The sequence below is a fragment of the Pipistrellus hanaki genome (assembly GCF_964339955.1).
Source record: "Pipistrellus hanaki genome assembly, chromosome: 1".
Classification (NCBI taxonomy): Eukaryota; Metazoa; Chordata; class Mammalia; order Chiroptera; family Vespertilionidae; genus Pipistrellus; species Pipistrellus hanaki.
The window spans coordinates 107,579,370-107,604,619 of NC_140503.1; the positions used below are offsets into that span (position 1 = coordinate 107,579,370).

Genomic DNA, 25,250 nt, shown 5'->3' on the forward strand with positions numbered 1-25,250 from the left:
CCGCGGGTTGGAGCTTCCGTGACGCCGGCGGAGGTGCGCGGCCTGCGCCGCCCGTTGCCTATTGGCCCACGGCCCTGTCGCTCAGGGCTCGGTTCCTACTTCCGCTTCTTTCCTCCATTTCCTGTAGGCGCCGGCCGAGCGGAGCGAAGCGGGGAGTGAGGTCTGCGATTTTCCCGGTAAGCTAAGGTCAGGCTGTAGGGCCCCCACGGGGGCCTCGAGTGCCCAGAACCCGGGTGGAGTAGGCCCTGGTAGGAAAGGAGGGAGGGACCCGCTGCCTTGGGTCGAGAGAGTTCGAGAGCGGGCTTCTGTCTGCGGAAAGGGGGTCACGCATGGCGCTGCTGGGCCGGAGGCACTGGATAAGGACACGTCAGCCTCGGGGCGGCTGGGGGTGACGGCGCTCGGTACTCCGGGGCGGAAATGCGAACCGGACTCCTGCGGTTTTCGGAGAAGGAACAGGCCGGGCTCCACGCGCACGGAACCGGGCAGGCCCAGAAGCTAGAACGCGGAAGGGGTGCTAGGAGTCGTCGAAAAGAAACTGGCCTTGGCCCTCCCTGCGGTAGAAAATTAGCCAATCATCACTACGCTCCTCTTTTTACCAACCACAGTAAATTAAGTCTCCTTTATACGCTTTCGCTATTTTTTCAGTGAGTCTCATTCTAGAAGTGTGCTAGTGATTTAAGCATTCCAAAAAGAGTAGTTGGTGGATTTATACATTACTGATTTATGTTATTTTCCTATAAATACTTATAAAATACTTTTACTTACCAAAATATTTTAAGTTATCATATTTTAAATATCTCAACAGTTTCCATCGTACAGACAGCTCTACTGCCAAGATGGTCAATGTGCCTAAAACCCGAAGGACTTTCTGTAAGAAGTGTGGGAAGCATCAGCCTCACAAAGTGACCCAGTATAAGAAGGGGAAGGATTCCCTGTATGCCCAGGGGAAGAGGCGTTACGATAGGAAGCAGAGTGGCTACGGTGGGCAGACAAAGCCAATTTTCCGAAAGAAAGCTAAAACCACAAAGAAGATTGTGCTGAGGCTTGAATGTGTAGAGCCTAACTGCAGATCAAAGAGGATGCTGGCAATCAAGAGATGCAAGCATTTTGAACTGGGCGGAGATAAGAAGAGAAAGGGCCAAGTGATCCAGTTCTAAGCTTTTATCTTTGAGAGGAAAATGTTAAAGCGGTAGAAAAATTACCTGTATGAAAATAAATACAGTGTTACTCTTACTCATATCTTTTGTGTGTCTTTTGAAATATAAATAGAATTTCATGTTTAATGTGTTATAAATTAAGGAAATAAGAGTAAATTTGTAAGTGAATCCTCTTCAAATTATTAAATTTAGTTCCACGAAAATTGAAATTTTATATGTAAAGGCAAGAGTTTCATCTCAAACTTAATAGCAGGGAAAATATTGATATTTTATCTGATCAATTTCAAATATATGTTGGGTGAATTTACAATTGTGCCACGCCAGCACTCTTCAGCCAGCCTAAGGGAGGGTAGTGAAGGATGAAGGAAAAAGATCAGAGAATAAGCTGGATCTAGGTGGGTATTCTGTGCCTGGCTGAGGCCACAGAACAGATCCAGATGGCAAAGCTGATGCTTTATTTATAGTCAGGGGTAAACAAGGAAATTTAAATGTTTTTGTAAGCTTCACTTGTTTTGGCAGCACTTGCTGCCCCTCCCACAGCCCATTAGCAACCCAGGAAAGATCTAGGGAGCAGTCAAAAGATTAAGCTTTATGCTAAGAGGGCTGTGCCCACCTAGCTAGGACTTGTTTGCTGCATTCAGTCCAGGTTTAACCCTATAACCGCTCCCTATAACAATCACGATGGATGAGCTGGTGGGAAAACAAGATTTTGGGGAAAAATTAGGATAAGCTAAGCCTGTATATGGCAGACTGAGTAAGGATATAAAAAGCATACTCTTTGCAAATGTACTATAATAGGAACCACTGGCCACATGTAGCTACTTAAATTTAAAAGTCAGTTCCTCAGTTATACTAGCTAATTTAGTGTTCAACAGCCACAGGCTAGTAGCTATACTATTGCTCAACATGGATAAGAGTATTTCCCATCAGTTTTTGGACAGCACTCTAGAAGACGGTCTTGAATGTAAGGTAGGAGTTAAAAACTGGCTTTTACCTAAAATTGTGAAGCTAGTAAAACAAATAACCGGTAAGTGCCCAGCCAATGTGTTTCAGCGGTTGAGCACTGATCTATGAACCAGGTCAGGTTCCATTCCCAGTTGGAGCACATGCCCAGGTTGTAGCTTCCATCCCCAATAGGGGGCATGCAAGAGGCAGCCAATCTATTTTATATCAGTTTCCAATGCTCCCTACCTCTCTGAAATCAAAATTATCAAAACAACCCATAAGTCTATGATAGCATGAACTTTTTGGTTTTATACTATAATGAAAGTTATGTGACTGTTGTTTCCCATAAGTAATAACTACACTACTTGGAATGGCCCACAATTTTTTTAAAAAAATTATTTCTGGCCGAAACCGGTTTGGCTCAGTGGTAGAGCGTTGGTCTGTGGACTGAAGGGTCCCGGGTTCGATTCCGGTCAAGGGCATGTACATTGATTGCAGGCACATCCCCGGTAGGGGGTGTGCAGGAGGCAGCTGGTCGATGTTTCTCTCATCGACGTTTCTAGCTCTCTCCCTCTCTGTAAAAAATCAATAAAATATATTTTTAAAAAATTCTTTCTGGAATTTTTCATTCAATATTGTCAGATCTTTACTGACCATGAGTAACTAAAACTGCAGATAAGGGGGGGGTGGGGAGACTGTCCATTGGGGGGACTGAGTACATTGAGATGTACTCAAATGTTATAGCTTATTGGTTATTGGGAAAGTTGAGAAGCTAAGCAGTTAAGATTGAAAACAGAATGGGATGTGGAAACTCAGAAGTGAAATTAGTTATTGCCTATGAAAGGCAAGGAAGAAACAAGTTTAGTGTCAAATGAAAAGAAAAACTAGGAAAGGACATAGGTTATGAGAAGAGGGCAAGAAATTCTGCTTTTTTATTGGCAGCTAGGGTATTTACATGGGATGGTTTGTAGATGAGTAAGACAGGCAAAGGGCTAGGGTGTAGGAGTAAAAGATGGTTAATACTTATTCCTAACATTGACTATTATGTCTGCATTTGTTAATGAAAAAATTTTTCTACAACATAAAATTCAGATACACACAAATTTTAAATATGCCATAAAACATCACCTTAAGGAACCATGTTGTTTTTTTTTGTTTTGTTTTTTATATTTTATTGATTTTGTACACAGAGGAAGGGAGAGAGAGAGAGAATTAGAAACATCGATGAGAGAGAGTCATCAATCAGCTGCCTCTTGCACACCCCCTACTGGGGATGTGCCCGCAACCAAGGTACATGCCCTTGACCGGAATTGAACCCGGGACCCTTCAGTCCCCAAGCCGACGCTCTATCCATTGAGCCAAACCGGTCTCGGCCATGTTGTTTTTTTAATCCTCACCAGATATGTTTTTATTGAGTTTAGAGAGAGGATGTGAGAGATACATTATTGATTGCCTCCCAAACTTGCCCCTAACCTGGGACTGAACCTGCAACCTGAGATGTGCTCTGACTAGGAATGAAACTTTTGTTGTGTAAAATGATGCTCCAACCAACTAAAAGCCAGGGCTAAAAATCATGTTTTATATTTGTGGGCCACCCTCACCAGTTTATAAGTTTAGAAAGTCTTAATATAATTACAGAATTCTTGGTTGTAGAGACCAAAGTGAATTAACTTTAGAAGGCAGTATGAAGCTTGGGCCTAAAATCTCTAATCTAGGTTCATGGTATCTCCCTTCTAGAAGGGTTAAATTAAATATAAAAGACTGGAACAAAGTAAGTACCAGATAAATTGCAACTCTTTTTATTTTAGGCATGTTTGCATTATATGTAATTTTTTAAAATAAAAAACTAGAAATTATAATACGATTTTTTCAGGAAGAATTTAACCACTAGCAATACAAATTTAAGGTTACCCAAAGAATTACTCCTCTGGTCCAAGATCTTGTCTGAAAGAATCAGCTCTGAGAAGAAATTTTACAATTCATATACATTGTTTTAATAAAAATTCAAAACAATTATTTGTTAAAAAATATTTGCATTTTCAGGGTGAAAAAATGCCCCAAATAAATACTTTAGGAAGACAATGGGGGTTATGTAAGTCATAAGAAGTAGTCATATATTGCCCTAACTGGTTTGGCTCCGTGGATAGAGCATCGACCTGTGGACTCACAGGTCCCGGGTTCAATTCTGGTCAAGGGCATGTACCTTGGTTTTGGGCACATCCCCGGTGGGGGGTGTGCAGAAGGCAGCTGATGGATGTTTCTCTCTCATTGATGTTTCTAGCTCTCTCTCCTCCCTTCTTCTCTGTAAAAAATCAAATATATATATATATATACTTTTTTTTTTTTTTAATTTTTTTACAAAGAGGAAGGGAGAGAGATAGAGAGCTAGAAACGTCGATGAAAAAGAAACATCGACCAACTACCTCCTGCACACCCCCCGCCGGGGATGTGCCCGCAACCAAGTTACATGCCCTTGACCGGAATCGAACCTGGGACCTTTCAGTCCACAGACCGACACTCCACCACTGAGCCAAACCAGCTTTGGCTAAAATATATATATTTTTAAAAAGAAATAGTCATATAGACTCCACCTATAAGTCCAAGCCCAAAGTAGCAATAATATACTACTGGAAAAGGTTTTCTCCAGTAACTTTTACTCTTTATCCTCCCCTATGGAACTACTAGGGGCCAAGTGCACGAATTCAAGCACCTTGAAAGGAAAGGAATGGTGGGCCAAAAGGCTGTAGTAGGTACAGGGGCAGGTCTCCACCCATCCTCCACACACCTCCACCCCACCCCCCCACACACACACACCCTCCCCGGTCCTGTATGCTAGCAGCACTCCCACACATTAACAGTGCAGCTGCTGCCCTGATTGCCCCTCAGGAACAAGGGGAGGTAGAGAAGCCCTGAGGGGTGATCAGGGCCAGTAGTCGCCACACCAATCTGCTGATGGCGCCAAGCAAATGGGACCGGCACCAGGCACCAGCAGCAGGTGCAAGCAGTGGCTCCCGCACTGGCAGCAGGTGCAGGAAGTGGCTGCCAGCCCTAATCTCCCCTCAGGAGCAAAGTGAGGTGGAGAAGCTGAGGGGTAATTGGGGCCGGCAGCACCACTTGCACCCACTGACAGCACCGAGCTGGCACTGGGTGCCGGAAGTGGGTGTGAGCGGCATCTCTGGCACCAACAGCAAATGCAAGCACCGGTGGGACCACGGCATGCAGGAGCAAAGAATTTCAGTAACCACCAGAGGCTCACCCCAATGACAGCGCCCTGTTCACCTGCTCCACCATCCAGCAGCAGCCAACACCTGCCATGTTCCGCCCATGCCCCCTCGTGGTCAGCGCACATCATAGTGACCAGTTGTTCCGCCATTTGGTCTATTTCAATACTAGCCTTTTATTATATAGGATTATTATATAGGATTATAATGACCTAGGGGAAAAGTTGAATTAAGAAAGGCAGGTGAGAGGCACTTAGAGGCACCGCAGAGGGGCTTGCAGCTGGAGAGTGGGAGGGAAGGAGCTACAGAGGAACACTGACATGAGAGACACACATTGCATGTGTCCCTACTGGGGCTGGGAAGCCTGCAACCGAGGCACAATTCCTCATTAACTGTCTGGTGCCTAAGGCCCTACAGCGCACCTGCTACAACACAGTCTGACAGAAGCTCACCCTGATATTAGTGAAAAAAAGACATATTCCTCATTAACTGTCTGATGGCTAACACCCTGCAGTACTTGCTGCTGACAAGTCTGAACATAGGCTTCATGTCATCCTTAGTGAATCAAAGCCTTTCTCCAGATTGCTGAACCCATTGTAATGCTGGAATAAGAATCCTGGCAGTCCCTATTGATGGGAAATATTGGATAGAGCCATATCCTTTCATGTCAGATAATTTGATGGTCAAGCAAAGTGAGTGAGGAGCACATTATAGATTCTCATCAGTCCAAGAGCTGAAATAGAAGAGGGATCATAGGAAAATGGGCCACTATTTACAGAATGTCTCTGTGCCTCCAGGATCATCCCAGATTTGATCATCAGGGACTGCTGTGGACTTGACCGTAGATGGAAGCCACCTGTGATGTGCAGATGGACCTGACTCAGAGTGTGGATCACTTGCGCTTCACAGGTCTCTTGAGAGCCAAGACTCCGCTGGAACTTGCCCTCTAATGTGACTGCTATCCCAGCTCACACTCTGATGGACCTGCCTCATGCTGCCCAGCCTCTGGGTCCAATATCTGCTGTTTCTCTGAGACTCAGGAGGGAGTAACTTCGTGGAGGGGCTTTGTTGCCTATGTCCTGGTTTCCATGGTTCTGAGTCTGGACACTAAAGTGACAGAAGGGAGCTCTCTTCTTGTGTACTGGTTGGAGATGAGGCTAAGTGCTGAGGGGTTGTCCCAGAACATGGCTTCTTTATTAAGTAGAAACTTTCCCCCAACATTTGACTCAAAAGAAGGCCAAGAAGAATGCTACTCACTTATGGATGGTATCAGAACTTGGTGGGGAATCCTGAGCACCTACACTGTGACTCACACACCAGCCTTCCTAAGGTCCCAACTAGAATCCCCATCTGCCAGACACTGGTAGGACCATCATGTCTGCTGCAGTACATGGAGGAGGACACACACTGGACCTGTGACAGTGCCTGTCTTTTTCCAGGTTGAACCCAAAAGAAGCAAACTTTTAGGTCACTCCATGGTCATATACCCAACTGATAAATAACCTGCCTCTAAAATCTGGAGGCCCCCTGGGTGCTGTTTCTCCATCTTGGTAGCAGGTGGGGCCAGATGCCAGCAATCATTTACGTCAAACAGTTACCTCCCCCAGAATAGCACTGGATACAACAATACTTCACTGAGTAAGAATTCTGAATTTTAGTCAGATTTCTTCCTCAGCTACTGACTCTAAAAGTGTATCAACTCTAGAGTAGTATTGTCCCACTCACTTGGTCCATTCTGCATAATGTCGTCATTGTAATCGACCAGCAGTGAGGACCTTCAGCCTGTAGAGACGATTCATCCCAGAGGGAAGATAATGAAGGTATAAGGGGGCCTTGCCACCTGAGAGAAGGCAAATTTGATTGAACTATGGAAATACAAAGAGGAGGCATTTGCCTGCACTGTAGGTACATATGGTACAAGGTGATGTCGACTTTGAAGTCACTCAAGCAAAGTAACCACATGGTACAGAAGCAGCATCTAGGGCAGTAGTTCTTAACCTAATGTCGTGACCCTTTAATACAGCTTCTCATGTTGTGGTGACCCCCAACCATAAAATTATTTTCATTGCTACTTCATAACTGTAATTTTACTGTTATGAATTGTAATGTAAATATCTGTGTTTTCCGATGGTCTCAGGCCGCAGCCGGGAAGCTGGACTGGAGCCTGGTGGGTCCTGGATTCTCTAAGAGGTTCTTGTAGAAACAGACCCCTCAGATACTTCACTTCAGGACCGAGCGCTAGATAACTAGAGCCACCTGGAGGTCAGCTCTGGGGATGCACAGCCCAGCCATGAGGAAGAGCCGGCCCAGCTGGCCCAGTGTGGCCTTGTCACAGCCCCTGGTGAAAGTCAAGGGCTTAGTGGGCACAACATTGCTCCAGCCAGGGCCCAGGGACACCTTGTCCGCGGGTGTTTAGGGGGAACACACTGTGCCGAAATGGTGGCGGTAATGCCCAGGACACAGGTGATGGAGTGGTACATGAGCCAGGGCTGCGGGGAGCAGGAGCAATGCAGCCAGGGCGCAAAGCTCCGTAATGTAGAGCAAGCCCTGCATAATGCAGTTTGCAAACTGTCCGAGGGGTTTTCTGGGAAAAACAGTAGGTGACATGAAAGAGCCAGGAGAAACTGAGGCAGAGCTCTGCACCCAGGAACATCCCCAGCCCACCAGCCCCAGCAAGGGCCGGAAGTACCTCTGGTCTGAGCAAGGTCAAGGTTCACAGAAAGAGAAACAGCAAAAAGAACAAGCAGAGCCGTGCAGTGAGAGCCCTTTTCTGTGTGGGTGCAGCTGCTGCTGGGAGCAGCCTGCGCGGAGGGCCTGGCCCGTGCTCTGCAGCAGGAAGCTGTCCTGCAGCCGGTCAGGGAGCACGGGCTACAGTGCGGGCCTCACCGTCCCTCCCAGACCTCATGCACCCACTCCATCTCCTCCCTGACCGGTGCTAGCAGCTGAAGGGCAGGCCCTGCACCTCCCCCTCGCTCAGGGGCTTTGCGCTTGCTCCTCTTCAGCGCTGGTTGGGTCACCGATTCCCCAAGCAGTTCTTCAGCATGTGCCCCAGCTCAGTCGAGTCACCGTTACTGGCAAGAGTCCCGTTGCACTTGGCCCCCACTGGTCCCTTCCGAGTAGAGATCTAGCTGGTACATCAATGCCCTGCACCTCCAGCTGGGGAACAGCCTGGGTGTGTCACCCCAGGGAGCAGACCTTTAGGCAAGCTGGCATCGCCTCAGCTGGGGCCCACCGCCCTCCCACTACACCTCCCAGCGGGCCAGGTGGCCTGCAGCTGAGCCTCCTGATCTTCATGCTCTACCAGCACCGTTCTTCTGATGGCAACTGACAGTGGATCTCAGAGCACAGGACTGGCCTGCAGGGAGCACACACTCATTCCAAGACCCCACTACTGCTGTCCGCCTAGATAGATGGGCCTCATCTGAGTGTGCTCCAGCTTCACGCAGAGCACAAGGCATGTCTGCAGGTGTCCTGGAGCGTACCCCTCACCAGCAATGGCCATCAGCATGGAAGAGACTGTCTCTAGTGAGAGACTGCCCCAGGGATCTCAGCCAGCCATGCAAAGACTACTGAGTTATCCCAAGATCCAGGATCAGAACTGTAGACCTTGTAACAGCCAGAGCAGATTGATTGTGGAGGGGGGGGGGGGGGGGGGGCGGGGAGAAGGAGGAAGGGGAGGAAGATGAGGAGGAGAAGGAGGGGGAGAGAGAGAGAGAGAGAGAGAGAGAGAGAGAGAGAGAGAGAGAGAGAGAGAGAGAGAGAGAAAGAGAGAGAGAGAAATTAAGAAAGAAAGAAAGAAAGAAAGAAAGAAAGAAAGAAAGAAAGAAAGAAAGAAAAGGCAGGAGAATGAACAGAAGGAACAGTTCTAGGAATCCCAGACTGTTTCAAGTTGGTTCCTTTTCTATTCTCTCTGCCTTACTTCAAACCCTCCTCATCCTTTAGCTCAGTGATTCCCAAAGTGGTCTATATTGACCCCCAGGGGTCTATGACAACCTGCAAGGGGTCTACGTCAGCGAAAAAAAAATTTGGGGGTCCATGAAATGAAAATGGGGGTCCACGATAGTGGATCTCAACATACACTGATAGTACCTATCATATTATAGGTACATCATATTATAATATAAAAACATATAAATTATTTATAAAAGTACCTATGAAGTAAAAAATTTATTATATATGTTTATAAAATTGTGTAAGTTGTAGGATAAAAACCTGCACATAATGATATACCAGTATCATCTTGTTACAAGCATACGCGCAGTAAACATTCTTGCCAATTTTTGTCTCAAAGCTTCGCGAACTTGCACCGACTTGTTCAATTCGTCACTCTATAAATATGAATGTGAGAAAAATACGTTCATTCGTTTCCTGAATCTTGAATAGGAAATGCTGAGAAAATATTTTTAAAAGTATAAACTGGTAGTTTATCATACAAATTATAGTGAATCAGTGTTATTTTGTTTGAGAATGCCGGAGAAAAGTAGGTACATTATTTTTTATTAAATTTTAACACTAAACTTCACTACAGTTAGAAATTTACAAAAAAATCAATATCAGGTAAGTAGGGGGTCTACCCAAAACCGAAAAACATGGCAAGGGGTCTACGGCACAAACAAGTTTGGGAACCTCTGCTTTAGCTGGTGTATGGCCACCACTCTTCACATTTAAAAAATTTAAACAATAAACAGAAAAAGAACCTTCAAATAACACAAAATGTCAGTGGAAAGTAGCACTTTTCTTCTCCTCTCACCCAAACAAAAACTATTTGAGTTCTAAAAATAAACTTAGAAATACAACAAAGATTGTGATTAACATTATACTAATAAGAATAATATGCAAACTGACCATCACTCCAAGACACAAAGATAGCTACCTTCATGTGGTCACCACAAAATGGCTGGTAGGGGAGGGCAGTTGTGGGCAAGAGAGGGTAGTAGGGGGGAACCCAGGCCTGTAGGGGACAGTTGGGGGTATCTGACCTGCAGGGGAGAGCAGTTGTGGGGGGACCAGGTCTGCAGGGGAAGACAGTTTGGGGGAACCAGGCTTGCAGGGGAGGGCCATTGGGGGGTACCCAGGCCTGCACAGGAAGGCAGTTGAAGTGGACCAGGCCAGCAGGGGATAGCAGTGGGAGGGACCAGGCTTCAGGGGAGGACAATTGTGGGTGATTAGGCCAGCAGGAAGGGCAGTTAGGGGTGACCAGGCCAGTAGGGGAGGGCAGTTAGGGGCAATCAGGCTGGCAATGCAGTGGGTAGGAGGTGATCAGGCTGGCAGGTAGAAGCAATTCGGGCAATCGGGAAGGCAGCTGGCAGCCAGTAGTCCTGGATCGGGCCTAAATGGGAGATGGGACATCCCTCAAGGGGTCCCAGATTGGAAAGGGTGCAGGCTGGGCTGAGGAACACCCCCACCCCCCATGCGAATTCCGTGCACCGGGCCTCTAGTAAAACTTCTAAAAAGCTGAAGTGTTGCCAAAACCGGTTTGGCTCAGTGGTAGAGCGTCAGTCTGCGGACTGAAAGGTCTCAGGTTCGATTCCAGTCAGGGGCATGTACATTGGTTGTGGGCACATCCCAAGTGGGGGTTGTGCAGAAGGCAGCTGGTCAATGTTTCTCTCTCATTGGCATTTCTGGCCCCCTCTCTCTCTTCCTTCCTCTCTGTAAAAAAAAAAAAAAAAAAAAAAAAAAAAAATCAATAAAATATATATTAAAAAAAAAAAAAGCTGAAGTGTTTCCCAAAACAACTCCCACCTTATACTTGGTGAATGTGAAATTCTATATATAGAATAGGTGGTATAACATAAAAACTTACATACCAATTATTTCACTATAATTTAGATCATATTAATTCTCCAAGGAACATTTTCTGCATACAAAAACTCAATTTCTTTTTATTTCTCCCATCCAAGTACTAACCAGGCCCGACCCTGCTTAGCTTCTGAGATCGGGCGCGTTCAGGGTGGTATGGCCGTAGACCAATTTCTTTTTATTTCTTTCATGAAAGAAGAAAGCAGGTAAGAAAACTATGACCAGAGTGAATGGGATTACTATCTGCTTAACATTAAAAGATAATCCCATAATTCTGAACACACTAGGCTAAAATCAACACAAGTGCAATAAACACAAAAGTTAGCCCCATAATAAAAAATCAGATTTTAATAAAATCAAGGTTTTTCAAATTATTAAAAATGTTATCAGAGTAAAACACATTCTCCCCCTCAAATATGTATGCAAAAAAAGCTTCCCTTTTTCCAATCTGACATTGCTAAACCAAAAATGAATCCCAAACTGATCTTTAATTTCTTTTTGTGGTATCATCTATTACTTTAGCATTTCACAGGAATTTGCATAACATGACAGAGAACAGAAATAAGAAATAATCGGTGCTTCAGTGCCACCCATATTATCTACTAAGACCACAGTGTGAGCAACAGAGTGTAGATTCATGGTAGTCATTCCCTGAATAAAACTGTTCAGACAGAATCCTCCACAGACACAGGTTTTTGCAGTATCCAAATCTTGGCAAAGATGGAAAGGAATAATATGAGAGCCATATGGAATCCTATTGGAAAAAAAGTTTTAAAAATATTTTAAAATATATTACTAGATTCAGAACTTCACATATTAGGATATGAATTATTGAACATAGAATTATAACCATAAAAAATAAAACTATTAACTAAATGACACAATATACTGTTTTATCTTACAAACTGGGTAATGGAGAAAATATTCCAAAAAACAGTATATGATATATTGTAAGACCAGTGTAATATGATAGGTTAACCATCTGTATACCATCAGCGTCTATAAACGAACCTTTTTGTTTAAATTTAAAATATCGAGGCAGTTAACTAGTTACATATATATATCTCTGTCATACAATTCTCATAATGTTAATTGGAGAATTAAGGATTTCTACTTGTGAAGAAACATTCAAATAAATCCACATACTCTCCTAGGCATCAATTATCCAAAAGGAAATTTTAAAACTATGTGAAACAAGCTGAAACCAGTTTGGCTCAGTGGATAGAGCATTGGCCTGCGGACTGAAAGGTCCCAGGTTCGATTCCGGTCAAGGGCATGTACCTTGGTTGTGGGCACATCCCCAGTAGGGGGTGTGCAGGAGGCAGCTGATCGATGTTTCTCTCTCATCGATGTTTCTAACTCTCTATCCCTCTCTCTTCCACTCTGTAAAAAAAATTAATAAAATATACTAAAAAAACAAACAAACAAAAAAACCCTATGTGAAACAAATTTAAAACACTGTTTGGGGCATTAGTTTTACTTTTCTGGCTGAGCAGTAAGGCTGTCCTCACCTTGCTTAAATTATCCACCCTCCTGCTTTGTATTGGTACCCAATGCAATTAAAATCAAGTCTACACAAAACTAAAAGACAGTCTCTTGAGATTGCCTGCCTAATGTCCAACTTCTTCCCCCTAAATACAACAATGCCCCAGGCACTTATTGCCTGTATACTGCTGTTTCTATATGCTGACACACATTAGGTGTTCAGATCTTTTTCAAAAAATAAAACCTATTCTTATTTAAACCAAAGTTAAAAACCCTTTTTGAAAAGAAAAACATTACATCAAAAATAGTGGTTTACTTTTCTTAAAGAATTTGAAATTGGCCTTGTTTGCAATTTTTCATTTTTTCACATGTACTTATTTGTTGCTTGTTTAAGTAACAATTTTCTAAAAACTGTGCCAGCAATTAACAATAAAAAAGATCTACCTTTTGAGACAGTATGGAGGGACCTGGAGAGCATTATACTAAGTGAAATAGTCAGAGAAAGACATGTATCACATGATCTCACTCATATGTGAAGTCTAAGTAACAAAATAAACTGATAGACTGGATCCAGACACATGGAAGCATGGAACAAAGTGGAGAATCTCAAGGCAGGCAGGGAGGGAGATAATCAACCAAGGATCTTTTATTTATTTTTTTTTAAAGATATTTTATTGATTTTTTACAGAGAGGAAGAGAGAGAGATAGAGCTAGAAACGTCGATGAGAGAGAAACATGGACCAGTTGCCTCTTGCACACCCCCTACTGGGGATGTGCCTGCAACCCAGGTACATGCCCTTGACAGGAATCGAACCCGGGACCCCTCAGTCCGCAGAATGACGCTCTACCACTGAGCCAAACCGGTTTCGGCCAACCAAGGATCTTGTATGCATATATGCAGGGCCCATGGACACAGACAATGGGGTGGTGAAGGCCTGGGGTAGAGGCTGGCTGGAGGCGGTCAATGGGGGGGGGAAAGGGGACATATGTAATACTTACAATAAAAAATTACTTAAAAAAAAATCTATACCAGGAAGTGTCTATCACATATTTACATCTAGGCTATTGGTTATATTCTAAGGCAGTGGTTGGCAAACTGCAGCTCATCATGTGGCTAATCATCAGAATTTTTAAGCTCTTCAGATGATTCCAAATGTTAAGTAAAGTTTGAGAACCACAACTCTAAAATAAGAATTCTTAAGCTATGGATTGAGAGGAAGGAGGATTGGATTGGATTTCAGAGGGGTTCATGAACATTTTAAAGTTGTATGCAAAATTTTGTGTGTACTCATGTGTGCATTTTTCTAGGACCATAATTCTGGTCAGTTGCTTTTAAAATTTTTCTTTTAATTTATTTTTAGTAAGGGGAAGGGAGAGGTGGGAGAGGGGCGAGAAGAGGAAGGAAGAGAGAGAGGGGGGTGAGGGAGAGGGAGAGGGAGAGAGAGACATCTATGTGAGAGCAAAACATGGATGGGCTCCGGGGATCTAGACCACAACCCAGGCATGTGCCCAACTCAGAACTGAACTGGCAACTCTTCAGTGCATGGGACAGAATGATGCCAAAGCGAGCCACACCACTCAGGGCAGTTTTTTTTTTTGTTTTTTTTTAAGTTTTCAAGAGTCTCTCCCTTACTAAAAAAATTAAGAATCTCTTCTTTGAAATATGGTCTTGCTACTATTTTATAGGCACTCAATAATGAAAGAAATGGCCGGGACTGGTTTGGCTCAATGGATAGAGCGTCGGCTTGGGGACTGGAGGGTTCCGGGTTCGATTCCGGTCAAGGGCATGTGCCTTGGTTGCGGGCATATCCCCGGTGGGGGGTGTGCAGGAGGCAGCTGATCGATGACTCTCTCTCATCGATGTTTCTGGCTCTCTATCTCTCTCCCTTCCTCTCTGTACAAAATCAATAAAATATATTTAAAAAAAAAAAAATAATGAAAGAAATGGAAGGAATACCTGAAGTTCCTTGTCTCACAAAACCAACTTCAGTGAGTGTACCAAGGGAAAAGAACCAACCGTTATTGAGTCCTATTATGTGCCAAATTACATTATCTCATTTATCTTCACAACTCTGTTCCTGTTTCAGATGGGAACATGGAATCAAAGGAGTTAAATGACTTGCTAAAGTCTGACTCCAAAGACCATACTTTACCACTATACCAGTTTAGAGTTATCAAACTTTAGAGTGCATCAGAACTACCAGGAAGACTTATTAACAGTTTCCAATTCAGTAGTTCTGGAGTGAAGTTCAAGAACTTGCATCTCTAACAAATTACTACGTGACATTGATGCTGCTGGTCAGGAGATCATAGTTTGAAAAAACAATGCCATTTTTCCAAGCATTTATTAAGTGCCTAATATATGGCAAAAGCGGAGGTATCTCATTTTAGATATTAGGGAAACAGTGGAAAATAAGACAAAGTCCATGCCCATATGGAACTTACAGTCTAGTGGGGAAAACTGACAGAAAACAAATGTTAAAAAAAATTAATGCCAGGTAAGACATCCTATGACCAAAAAACCAAAATAAAATAAAGCAATATAAGGGGTGGAGGATAAACTTTTAGATAGGGTCACAAAATAACTTTCTGGAGTTCCATTTGGATGAAGTGAGGAAGTAAGCTATATAAGAATTTCTTGAGGAAAAAGCATTCCAAGGAGAGGTAAGGAGTAGCAAGGCCACCATAGCAAGGGGTCATATTCTGCACAGAGCTGTGGTTAAATACTTACTAGTAGTCTGAGGATGATGAGAACACTAGAATGCTATCAAAAGAACCACATTTTATGACAACCAAAATCTTACCTATTATGTAATATGGTTCGTGCAGAAGATTCCAATAAAGTTAATGGTGTTTGCAGCATTATAACTGGAAGAGCTTTTGGCTGTTCAAAAGTATTTCCAAAAAGATCCAAGTACTCAAGGGACAAATTTTTAAATTCACTAGGCAAAAACGGAAGCTTATTTCGAGCTGCTGACAAAAATCGCAGGTTTATCAATTGTCCTATCTTCATAGGAAATTGAATCAATTCATTATCATCAAGTTTTAAATCTGTAAGTTCTCGGAGCTGGCAAAACTGCACAGGTAGTGCCTTAATTTTGTTCTTGCTCAGATCCAAACTCCGAAGTGATTTCTGGAGCGTAGATTGACACAATGCCACACTAAATGACTCCAAGTGATTGTCATTCAGGTTAAGTTCTTGAAGGTGAATGAGGTCTCCAACTGTAGCTGGAAGCTTTTTTATATGATTGTGACTCAAGTCTAATTTCTTAAGGTTTTTTAAGCAAAGCATACGCATATCAACTCGGACAAGCCCACAATAAGAAGTCTGAAGATGTTCCAGATAATATGGGAAGTTTTTGCTTAGAGGATAGTGCTTTTTGGATGTGATGACCATTTTAGTTTTAAAATTTTCAAATTCTGAAGTCTTCACTGGTGTGAGGGGTGAAAATTGTGTCTCAACATCACAGCCTCTATGAGCCAGTCTCAGAGCTGAAAGGAAACTCTTTAAACTGCTGGAATTGGCCTGAATAAATAAAAGTAAGTTGTATAAGTATAAATTTCATTTTAGATAATGAATACATAATTCAACATATAACAAATTCTGTCGAGTTATATATGCAAATGATCCAATTATAACTGAAAATGGTTATAAAAACAATTTTTTAGTATTCTATTTTGACTAAATTTCAATATAGATACAACTTTAAGGTTTGTTTTTTTTTAATGTTGAGAGACAAACTCTGAGAAAACTGTTCAGCAGGGGAACCATAGAGTATAAAATAAAATAGGAAAGCATGAAAAGATTCCACCTGAGATTTGGGTTTAAGATGAACTCATCCAGACCTCTAGTGCCCCTGCGATAGGCTAAGACAGCCCTGTGCACTGTAAAATGTACAGGGGTTCCATTCATAAAGATCAGGAGTTGTGAAAAGCCAGGCCTTGTCTATCAAAAGCAGAGTTAAATGGCTACTGTCAAGAGTATAAGGAAATATCAAAATCAAGTGAGATTGCTTACAATTGAACAGAGATATCACCAATCAAGTGGTATATGAACTGTCATCAAGCCCTAGCTGGTTTGACTCAGTGGATAGTGTCAGCCTGTGGACTGAAGGGTCCCAGGTTCAATTCTGGTCCAGGGCACCTGCCTGGGTTGCGGCTCCATCCCCAGTGGGGGGCGTGCAGGAGACGTCTCTCATCATTGATGTTTATGTTTCTGTTTCCTCTCTCTCCCTCACCACTCCCCCTCTCTGAAATCAATAAAAATATTTTTAAAAAACAAATAAAAATAACAAATACTTTGCAGGATACTTTACAAGTTTCCTAAAGTTTACATGTGAAGGAATAGGGAACTTTAAGTGTAGGAAACGAAGTATGCGATCCTATTTGTTTAGAATGAGGGAGCTTGGTAGAGGAGTAAAAGATTAGAAATACAGTATGAGGATAGATTCTAAATGAGCCTGATGTCAGGGTAAGGAGGACAGAATGATCAGGCTGTGGGCAATCACTGAAGCATTTTGAGTATGAGAATTACATAGAGCTTAGTATTACTTTGGCAGTAGTATACAGTAGAGTGAGAAAAACCTGGAGATCTTGGTCAAGTAGACAGTACCAACTTATAGACTTGGAGTTACATACAATACGGGTTGAGCTATGGGAATGGAAGGCAGGTATGGCAGAAAACTGAAATAAAGCCTTTATTTAGGGGACAGAAAAAAGATTGTCAGAGATAAGAGACAAAGAAGTGGTTAAAGGTAAATCAGGACAGGATCTTGTAACAGATGCCAAGAAAGGAAAGAAGGAAATGGTCATCAGTGTCAAATTCTAGAGCTAAAAAATGTGAGAAAAAAATGGCAATGTGATTGGCAAATAAAAGGAGATCACTGATCTTTGAGGCAGTGTTTTGGATACATCAGTGAAAGTAAAGGTAAAAACAGCCGAAACTGGTTTGGCTCAGTGGATAGAGCGTCGGCTTGGGGACTGAAGTGTCCTGGGTTCGATTCCGGTCAGGGGCATGTACCTTGGTTGAGGACATATCCCCAGTAGGGGGTGTGCAAGAGGCAGCTGATCGATGACTCTCTCTCATCGACGTTTCTAGCTCTCTATCTCTCTCCCTTCCTCTCTGTACATCAATAAATATATATATATATATATATATATATATATATATGGATGCACTACTATATTAAAAAACAAATAAATAAAAATAAAAAAAGAAGAAGAAAAAAAGAAAAAGAAAGTAAAGGTAAAAACAGATCCTAAGAAAAATGGAGACAATAGATTTAACCCTGTCTTCCCAGAAATTTGTTTATCCTATTTTTTAAATAGGTAAGACTTCACTTGCTTTTTAGGTAGAAAAAAAGAGTTAGTGCCCTAGCCAGTTTGGCTCAGTGGATAGAGCGTTGGCCTGTGGACTGAAAGGTCCCGGGTTTGATTCTGGTCAAGGGCATGTGCCTCGGTTGCAGGCTTGATCCCAGGCCCCGATTGGGGCTCATATGGGAGGCAGCCAATGCATGTGTCTCTCTCACAGCGATATTTCTCTGTCTCTCCCCTTCACTTCCATTCTCTCTAAGAATCAATGGGAAAATATCCTTGGGTAAGGATTAACAACAACAACAAAAAGAATTAGTGGAAGGATAGGCTAAACATCAAGTGAAAATAAAAAATCACAAGAACAGAAGGAGGTAGGACAAAATGATTCCATTCAACACAGATACCTTAAAAGTTGTTAAACTTTTAATGTTTGAAAAGGATTTTGCTTAGGGTTAAGAATAATGCAAGGATGAATAAGACATTGCTCCTACCCTCAAGGAAAAGGGAAAACAAAAAAAGGAAAAGAAGGACAAAGAAGCAGTCTTTTTTTCTTTTTATTCTAATGGTCTATCTAGTTTTAAAAATAATTATAGTAATAAAATACCCCAACAAGGTTCTAATTGCATTTTATCCTTTTTTTTTTTTTTTAACACTTATATAACTTATAATTCAGCTGGCAAAATGTAGACTGTGCCACCTTCCTTGAGAGTTCCAGTATAAGAACACCTTAAGGCTCCATTTTGGGTACAGAAGCAAACCTAGTTTTCCTCCCTATCCAGGGAAGCCTCATACAAAGGCTGCCTCTGCCCTTTTAGAGGAATATATTGGTAAACACTACTAGGAAACTGCCATCACTTCTTCAAATACAACTGCAAGAGTACGTCCCTATTCAGCCATGAGAGATATCAGGATGCTCAAAAGCCTCTTTTATTTTTGGTCAATCCTTATCCAAAGATCCTTTTTCCATTGATTTTTTTTTTTTTTTTTTTTTTTTTTTTAAGAGAGTAGAAGGGAGAAGAAATAGAGAGAGAAACATTGATGTGAGGGAGACACATTAATTGGTTGCCTCCCATATGAACCTCCACAGAGGCTGGGTATTAAGCCTACAACAAAATATGTGCCCTTGACCCTTCAGTCCTTCACTGATGCTCTAATCACTGAGCCAAACCAGCTATGGGTCAAATGGCCTCTAATTTAATTCAAAGAAAATACAGCCAACCAACCTTAAGATTAATGTTTTTAATATCATACCTTACTTAGGCAGATATCCACAGCAGGTTCCTTTAACCGAACAGTGGCTTTCCCCTCATCCACAAATTTGGTGAAGAATTGCTCAATGTTCCCCTTTAGCTGCTTAAAACCAATGGGAAAAAAAGAACAAAATCAAGTACTGTTAATACTAGCAGTTATTACAAGTACAATAGAATATGCCAGTCATTTTGTGAGGTTTGTCTTTTAGTCCTTATGTCTGGGTATTTTACAGTTTTAAGTTGTTTGTTTTGTTGGGTTTGTTTTTAGTAGCTACATTTCTTATCTACCTTCTGATAGGTACTATTGTTTTATCAGTTCAGTTAACTCTGTCCTCTTCTGAGAACAGAATCCCCTGTGTTTTGAGAGAATATTCTTCTTCTCCCATTCCAACTATGTAGCTATAGTGAGTTGCCAAGAGTAAATACCTGCCTTTTAAATTTCAGTCCATTAGTCTGGGGTGAGCATGCCTCCCACAAGATTATAAATTCCACGAAAGCAGGTATCTTGTCTCCTTTGTTCCTTTTTGTATCCCCAGAGCTAGACAATGACTAACACATAACAGATGCTCAAAATATTTTAATGACTGATGTTGCTTCTGCTTTAGACTTCAACAACAATTTATCCAGAAGCCATTATATATCAGATTAACTATAATAGGGGGCTTGGGACAACAGAGATGAATAAAACCAGAATGGTAAGCACACTTAGAAGTTGTCAATCTGACATTTATTAAAATAATTGTAAACATAATTAAATATTCCCTGTGAAGTACAATACTGTAAGGGTGGGCAATGAATTGCACCCTCAACTTTATTTACAGACACAGGGTAGTCCAGTCAGTTTGACAAAATAACAGTGCCTGGCATTGAAAGAGAAAGATTTTTATAAAACCCATGCTTTAAAAATTCTATTTCAAGATCAACCAAAGACCTCGTATGCATATATGCATAACCCATGGGCACAGACAACAGGGTGCTGAAGGTCTAGTTTACTACTGCTACACAGATAAGAAAAAACCCTGGACCTATGAAATAAGGTCTTAGGAAATTAGACATTTAAGGAAAGAGAAAGACAGAGAGAGAGAGATGCAGTAACCAACTTTTAAAAAAAATCAAGATGCAACCCAAAGCGTTACTGCTTTACTATTGCTAGAGGGATACGATTCATCATCCCTTTAGGCCCCCTTTTTTTTACGCCAGCGAAAATTTTGTGGAGGAAGCCGAATTTACTGAACGGAAATACAGTGATTTTACTCTCCCCTCGAATTGAATTACTGCTGTGAGCCCGGGAGTCTGGCGCCTTCGGGCACTCGGCCATCCCGACACCTGAATTAGTTCTGTGAACCCCGAAGCCGCTGGAGAGAGCAAGTGAGCAGCCAGAGGGGCCTCAGAAGCCCCTCCGGGCTGGGAGGCCCGGAACCGTGCGCCGCCCCCGCGGCCCGAGCTCACGGGCCTCAGGCCCCTCCCGCCGCGGCGCCCCGAGGCGCTCAGGGGCGCGCCCGCCGCTCCCCTCACCTCGTAGCGGGTCCCGCGCTTGTCCTTCAGGGTGGCGACGAGCAGGCAGGCGGGCCGCGGGGCTCCCGCTCGCCCGGCCGGAGGCCGCGGGGGGCTTCGGGGCGCCTGCTGGCAGAGGCTCAACAGCGCGCGGACGCCCTTGCCCCGGTTCCTCAACCCCAAGGCCGGCAAGTGCCGACTGACCACCTCCGCCTCGCAGTGCAGCCTCATCTCCGGAGCGGAGCGCGGCGGCAGAGCCGCAGCCCGACTTTAAAACGCGGAGATTCCCGCGCGCCGCCGCGCCGCCGCCGAGGTCCTCGAACGCGGGCTGCCCGCGGGCTGCCTGTCTGCTCCGCGCCAGCGTCAGGTCTCTCGGCACAGGGGCTCCGAGGGCCTCCCTCAGGGCCGCGTCTTCGCCGCGGCTGCGGCGGCAGAGCGCGGGCTCCAACAGCCTGAGGACCCCGCGGGCGCCTCCCGAAGCAGGCGACGGGCGGGGCGTGGCCCTTCCCCGACTTCCGGGGCGGGAGCTTGGCGCTGGGGGCGGAGTTCTCCTTCCCGTTATTTACACACTGCGCCGCTGAGTTTTCCGAGGGAAGGCGGTGTGTGTTAGGAGGAAAATGTCTTTGCTTACCCAGCGTTGGTATGACTTGGGGTCCTCACCAGTTGCCCAGTGCCAGCTAGGGTGGGCATTCCCTGGCCCTGTTGGGCTGGTATTTTGTTTTTGGTGGCCCCCCTCGTTCCAGAGACAACACCTGTCACAGCAGAAGGAACTTGTTAGGACAGTACTGGACTTTGCAACTTCTGTTGAACAGATTCCCACTTTAAAACTGCGAGGGGTTAGGTTGGAGTAACTGGTTTAAATGCGTGTGAGACTTGGAAAGACCAGGGGGCGGGCCCGTTGGAGCCCTTATTCAGTCTCCGAAAGGGACTGGGACCCGGGCGGCGGGTCTGCCTCAGCACAGTCTGGGATGTGTGGGTTCTTGACTTCCTGCAGGAAAGAATTCAAGATAAGCTAGGTCAGTGGCCGGCAAGCCACATGCGGCTCTTTCGCCCCTTGAGTGTGGCTCTTTCACAAAAAAACGTGTGGGCCCGCACATACAGTGCGATTGAAACTTTGTGGCCCATGCGCAGAGGTCGATTTTTGGCCTGGCCTGGGCGAGTCTATTTGAAGAACTGGCTTTAGAACACTCAAGGGGCCAAAGAGCCGAAACCGGTTTGGCTCAGTGGATAGAGCGTCGGCCTGCGGACTGAAAGTTCCCGGGTTCGATTCTAGTCAAGGACATGTACCTTGGTTGCGGGCACATCCCCAGTAGGGGGTGTGCAAGAGGCAGCTGATCGATGATTCTCTCTCATGGATGTTTCTAACTTTCTATCCCTCTCTCTTCCTCTCTGTAAAAAATCAATAAAATATATATTTTTTTAAAAAGGGGGGGGGAGGGGGGCAAAGAGCCAATTTACCGACCACTGGGCTAGGTGATTTTGGGAGTATCTGCCCCCTGATGGTCAGTGTGTGTCATAGCGACCAGTCAGTTGGACACTTAGCATATTAACCTTTTATCTATATAGCTGTATAAATGTTAGTAGAGAACATTAGAGTAGTATAAAGTAGCCAGATGACGAGAACAATTTGTTTGCTAAACCTAGGCTTTAGAAAACCAGTGAATCAAAATTTCAAGCAAGGAATAAACTTCACACCTACTTAGGAAAGGTTACTGTGGTCAGTAAAGAGATTACTTTGGAGGTGGAGCAAACCCAGAGACAGTTATCAGGTAGCTAAAGCAACAACCCACAATCTACACTGCTGCCAAAATAAATTTCTAAAGAGGTTCTCTAGCCCTGGTTTGACTTGGTGGATAGAACGTTGACATGTGTGCTAAAGGGAATGGGTTTGATTCTGGTCAAGGAGACAGATGGGTTTGGGGCTTGATCCCATGCAAGAAGCAGCCCATCAATGATTCTCTCTCATCATTAATATTTGTATCTCTCTCTACCTCTCCCTTGCCCTCTGAAAAAAGAGGTCCTAAGATAGAATCCTAAACTTTTGGAGTCAAAACATAGTTTACAGATAGATATTCTAATTCAATTCTCTCAATTTACACCAGGGGAATAGAAGCTGAACAGAGTAAAGGGACTTGCCTGTGACCTCATAGATAGTGTTAAAACAAGTAGTACTAGTGTTATGCCCGGATTTCAAGATCCCCAAGGACCACCAGGGAGCCGAGTCCGATGCAAAAGCAAAAGAGCCTTTATTCAAACTTGAGCCTGGTCTCCCTGCCTCTACCGACGCAGAGGCAGAATGCAGAGAGCCCCGAGCTCTGAAAATGTGGTCTTTTTTATAGGGTTTAGGGTTGGGTGGTGGGGTGATGCTTGGACCACTGAGTTGGCTGGTTCTGATTGGAGCGGTGAGGGCCAGGGTCCGGTTATGCTGAGTTACTTCCCTCTGTATTTCTATTGGCTGATTTAAAGGTGGCTTGGGTAATTGATACATTTTATACAAGATGGAAGGCACTGTACAAAACGGAGTCAGTCCTGCTCTGCCCTTGAAAGAAGGCTTACGTGCTGGGAAAGGGCCATGAGACCATATCTGAAGGCCTGGACTGGTGTCAGCACTGATAACTCTATAGTCCATGGCCTCTCTGGAAGCATGCTCCAACATTCTCCAACACTAGGACTCATCTTACCTGCTATACTCAATCCTTCTCCAAAACTTCATGGAGTCCCATTCTTTGCAATTTAAACACAAATGCCCAAAGGCTCGGTCTCTTATTCCTTTGGAATCCAGGTCCTATTATGTATCTGGAAAAATCACCCCAGGGCAGCCTCTCTGATTTTTCAATTCCTGCTTAGCATCTGCTTTTTAGGATTCCCTGGGGTTCAACTCTGTACTTAAAAAAAAAAAAAAAAAAAAAAAAAAAATATATATATATATATATATATATATACACACACACACACACACACACACACACACAAACACACACACACACACACACACATATATATATATATATTATATTTTATATATATATATTTTCTATATATATATATATAGAAAGATATATTTTATATAGGAAGAGATAAAAACATCAATGATGAGAGAGAATCACTGACCAGCTTTCTCCTGCATGCCCCCTACTGGGGATTGAACCCACAACCCAGTTTGTGCCCTTGACTGGAATCAAACCCAGGACCCTTCCGTCCATAGGCTGATGCTCTATCCAGTGAGCCAAAAACGGCTCAGCTCTGCTTTAAAACATGATATTTCATCTAGCACTTTTTCAAGAAAAATCTTACATTATCTTGTCCAAAATATTGCTACATGATTACTTATTTAATGCCCATCTTCACCTTTAGGCTATAGACTTCCTGGTGATAGGTTCTGAGTCATTGCTGTTATATTCAAGGCCAAGGTAGTGTTTACATTTAGTAGGTATTAGTGATAACCTGAACAGTGAGCCAATGTCCCCCCCTCCCCCCAGGGGTTGTGTCTCCCGACACTGAAGAATGAACTCCATGGATCAGAAGATTTAAGCAAAAGTGTGGAAAATTTAGTACAAGCAGATTCAGACTCCCCTCACAGGAAGGAGGGCTCAGTGATGGGCTGCCCCCTGAAGCCTTGTTGTCCTGGGGTATATATTTGCTACAAGCCTGTTTCTATATCTATCCATGTCATCACATCAATTGTTCTTGCCCAGCCAAGGACCTGAACTTTCTGTTTCTATGTGTTCTCTTTCTGTTCCTATGCTGAACTTTTGAGAGGGCAGGGCGGGGCAAGGATGAGCTCCCGACTCCGCCCCACAGGGCAGAGTTATCCCTAGCCCTCACCCAACCAATCAGGGTTAGCCGAGGCAGTGACATCACCATCGACCGGAGTAAAACCCCTGAACTGGGCGAAATTCGCTCTCTTCCGCCATGCTGCCGGTGTGAGTGGGACAGAGCCCATGCTAGCATGGAAAAGGCTCTTTTGTTTATTGCATCGGACTCGGCTCCCTGGTGGTCCTTGGGGATCACAAAGTCTGGGTGTAACACTTTCTCTGTATCTGTGTTCGTACACCTTGTTGCTGAAGGCCCTCTCTTGTTTTCCCATGCCTCCTGCTTTAATTCCAGAAACATTTTATTATTTCTGTTTGGTTGGTTTCTGTGATTACGCTGCTCAAACTGCCACAGCTGACCCTGCCTGTGTTCCACCTGCCTTTGTTTTCCACTGGACCCCTGCCCTGTCTGCCTGGGTTTCAAATTAACTCTCTCATTAGGGTTTGGCTGGTGACACAGGCTGTGAAAGAATTCACAACTGAGAGAAGAGACAGAGGCAGGGAGGTACTTTATTTTACTTTCCAAGAGCGGAAAGAACCAGTGTATTGCTAGTCAATACAGGGTGGGAAAGATAGAGTGGACTGTACTTTTAAGCAGTTGCTATTGATAAATGACAAGGAAGGGAGGGGGGCTGGGTTGAGGTTGAGCAGATGCTGTTACAGAAAACCAGAGAACTCAGCAATGCTTAGAGAGATGGAGTTACATTTATTATTATTATTATTATTATGCATGGGCCCAGAGGAAAATGTCTCTCAAATTCTGGGTGAAGTCAC

General features: G+C 43.8%; 2 protein-coding genes across 5 annotated transcripts; one reads left to right on the forward strand and one right to left on the reverse strand.

The window, feature by feature from the left end:
- The first annotated feature begins 24 nt into the window (after window positions 1-24).
- Window positions 25-1,237, forward strand: RPL36AL (ribosomal protein L36a like). Of its 2 annotated transcripts, none has more exons than XM_084885418.1 (2): window positions 25-176; window positions 806-1,237. In XM_084885418.1, exon 2 carries the CDS (start codon window positions 837-839, stop codon window positions 1,155-1,157), a length of 321 nt encoding a protein of 106 aa, XP_084741544.1. In that variant the 5' UTR covers window positions 25-176; window positions 806-836; the 3' UTR covers window positions 1,158-1,237. The 2 variants fall into 2 exon arrangements, with proteins under 2 accessions (XP_084741544.1, XP_084741545.1); XM_084885419.1 differs by having other exon boundaries at window positions 126-186.
- Window positions 1,238-11,448: 10,211 nt separating this feature from the next.
- Window positions 11,449-21,175, reverse strand: LRR1 (leucine rich repeat protein 1). 3 transcript variants are annotated; one of them, XM_084885301.1, is made up of 4 exons: window positions 20,686-21,175; window positions 19,172-19,270; window positions 15,412-16,133; window positions 11,449-11,876 (listed from the first exon to the last, which is right to left on the reverse strand). In XM_084885301.1, exons 1-4 carry the CDS (start codon window positions 20,893-20,895, stop codon window positions 11,636-11,638), a joined length of 1,272 nt encoding a protein of 423 aa, XP_084741427.1. In that variant the 5' UTR covers window positions 20,896-21,175; the 3' UTR covers window positions 11,449-11,635. The 3 variants fall into 3 exon arrangements, with proteins under 3 accessions (XP_084741427.1, XP_084741426.1, XP_084741428.1); XM_084885300.1 differs by having other exon boundaries at window positions 19,172-19,273; XM_084885302.1 differs by lacking the exon at window positions 15,412-16,133.
- Window positions 21,176-25,250: the final 4,075 nt, after the last annotated feature.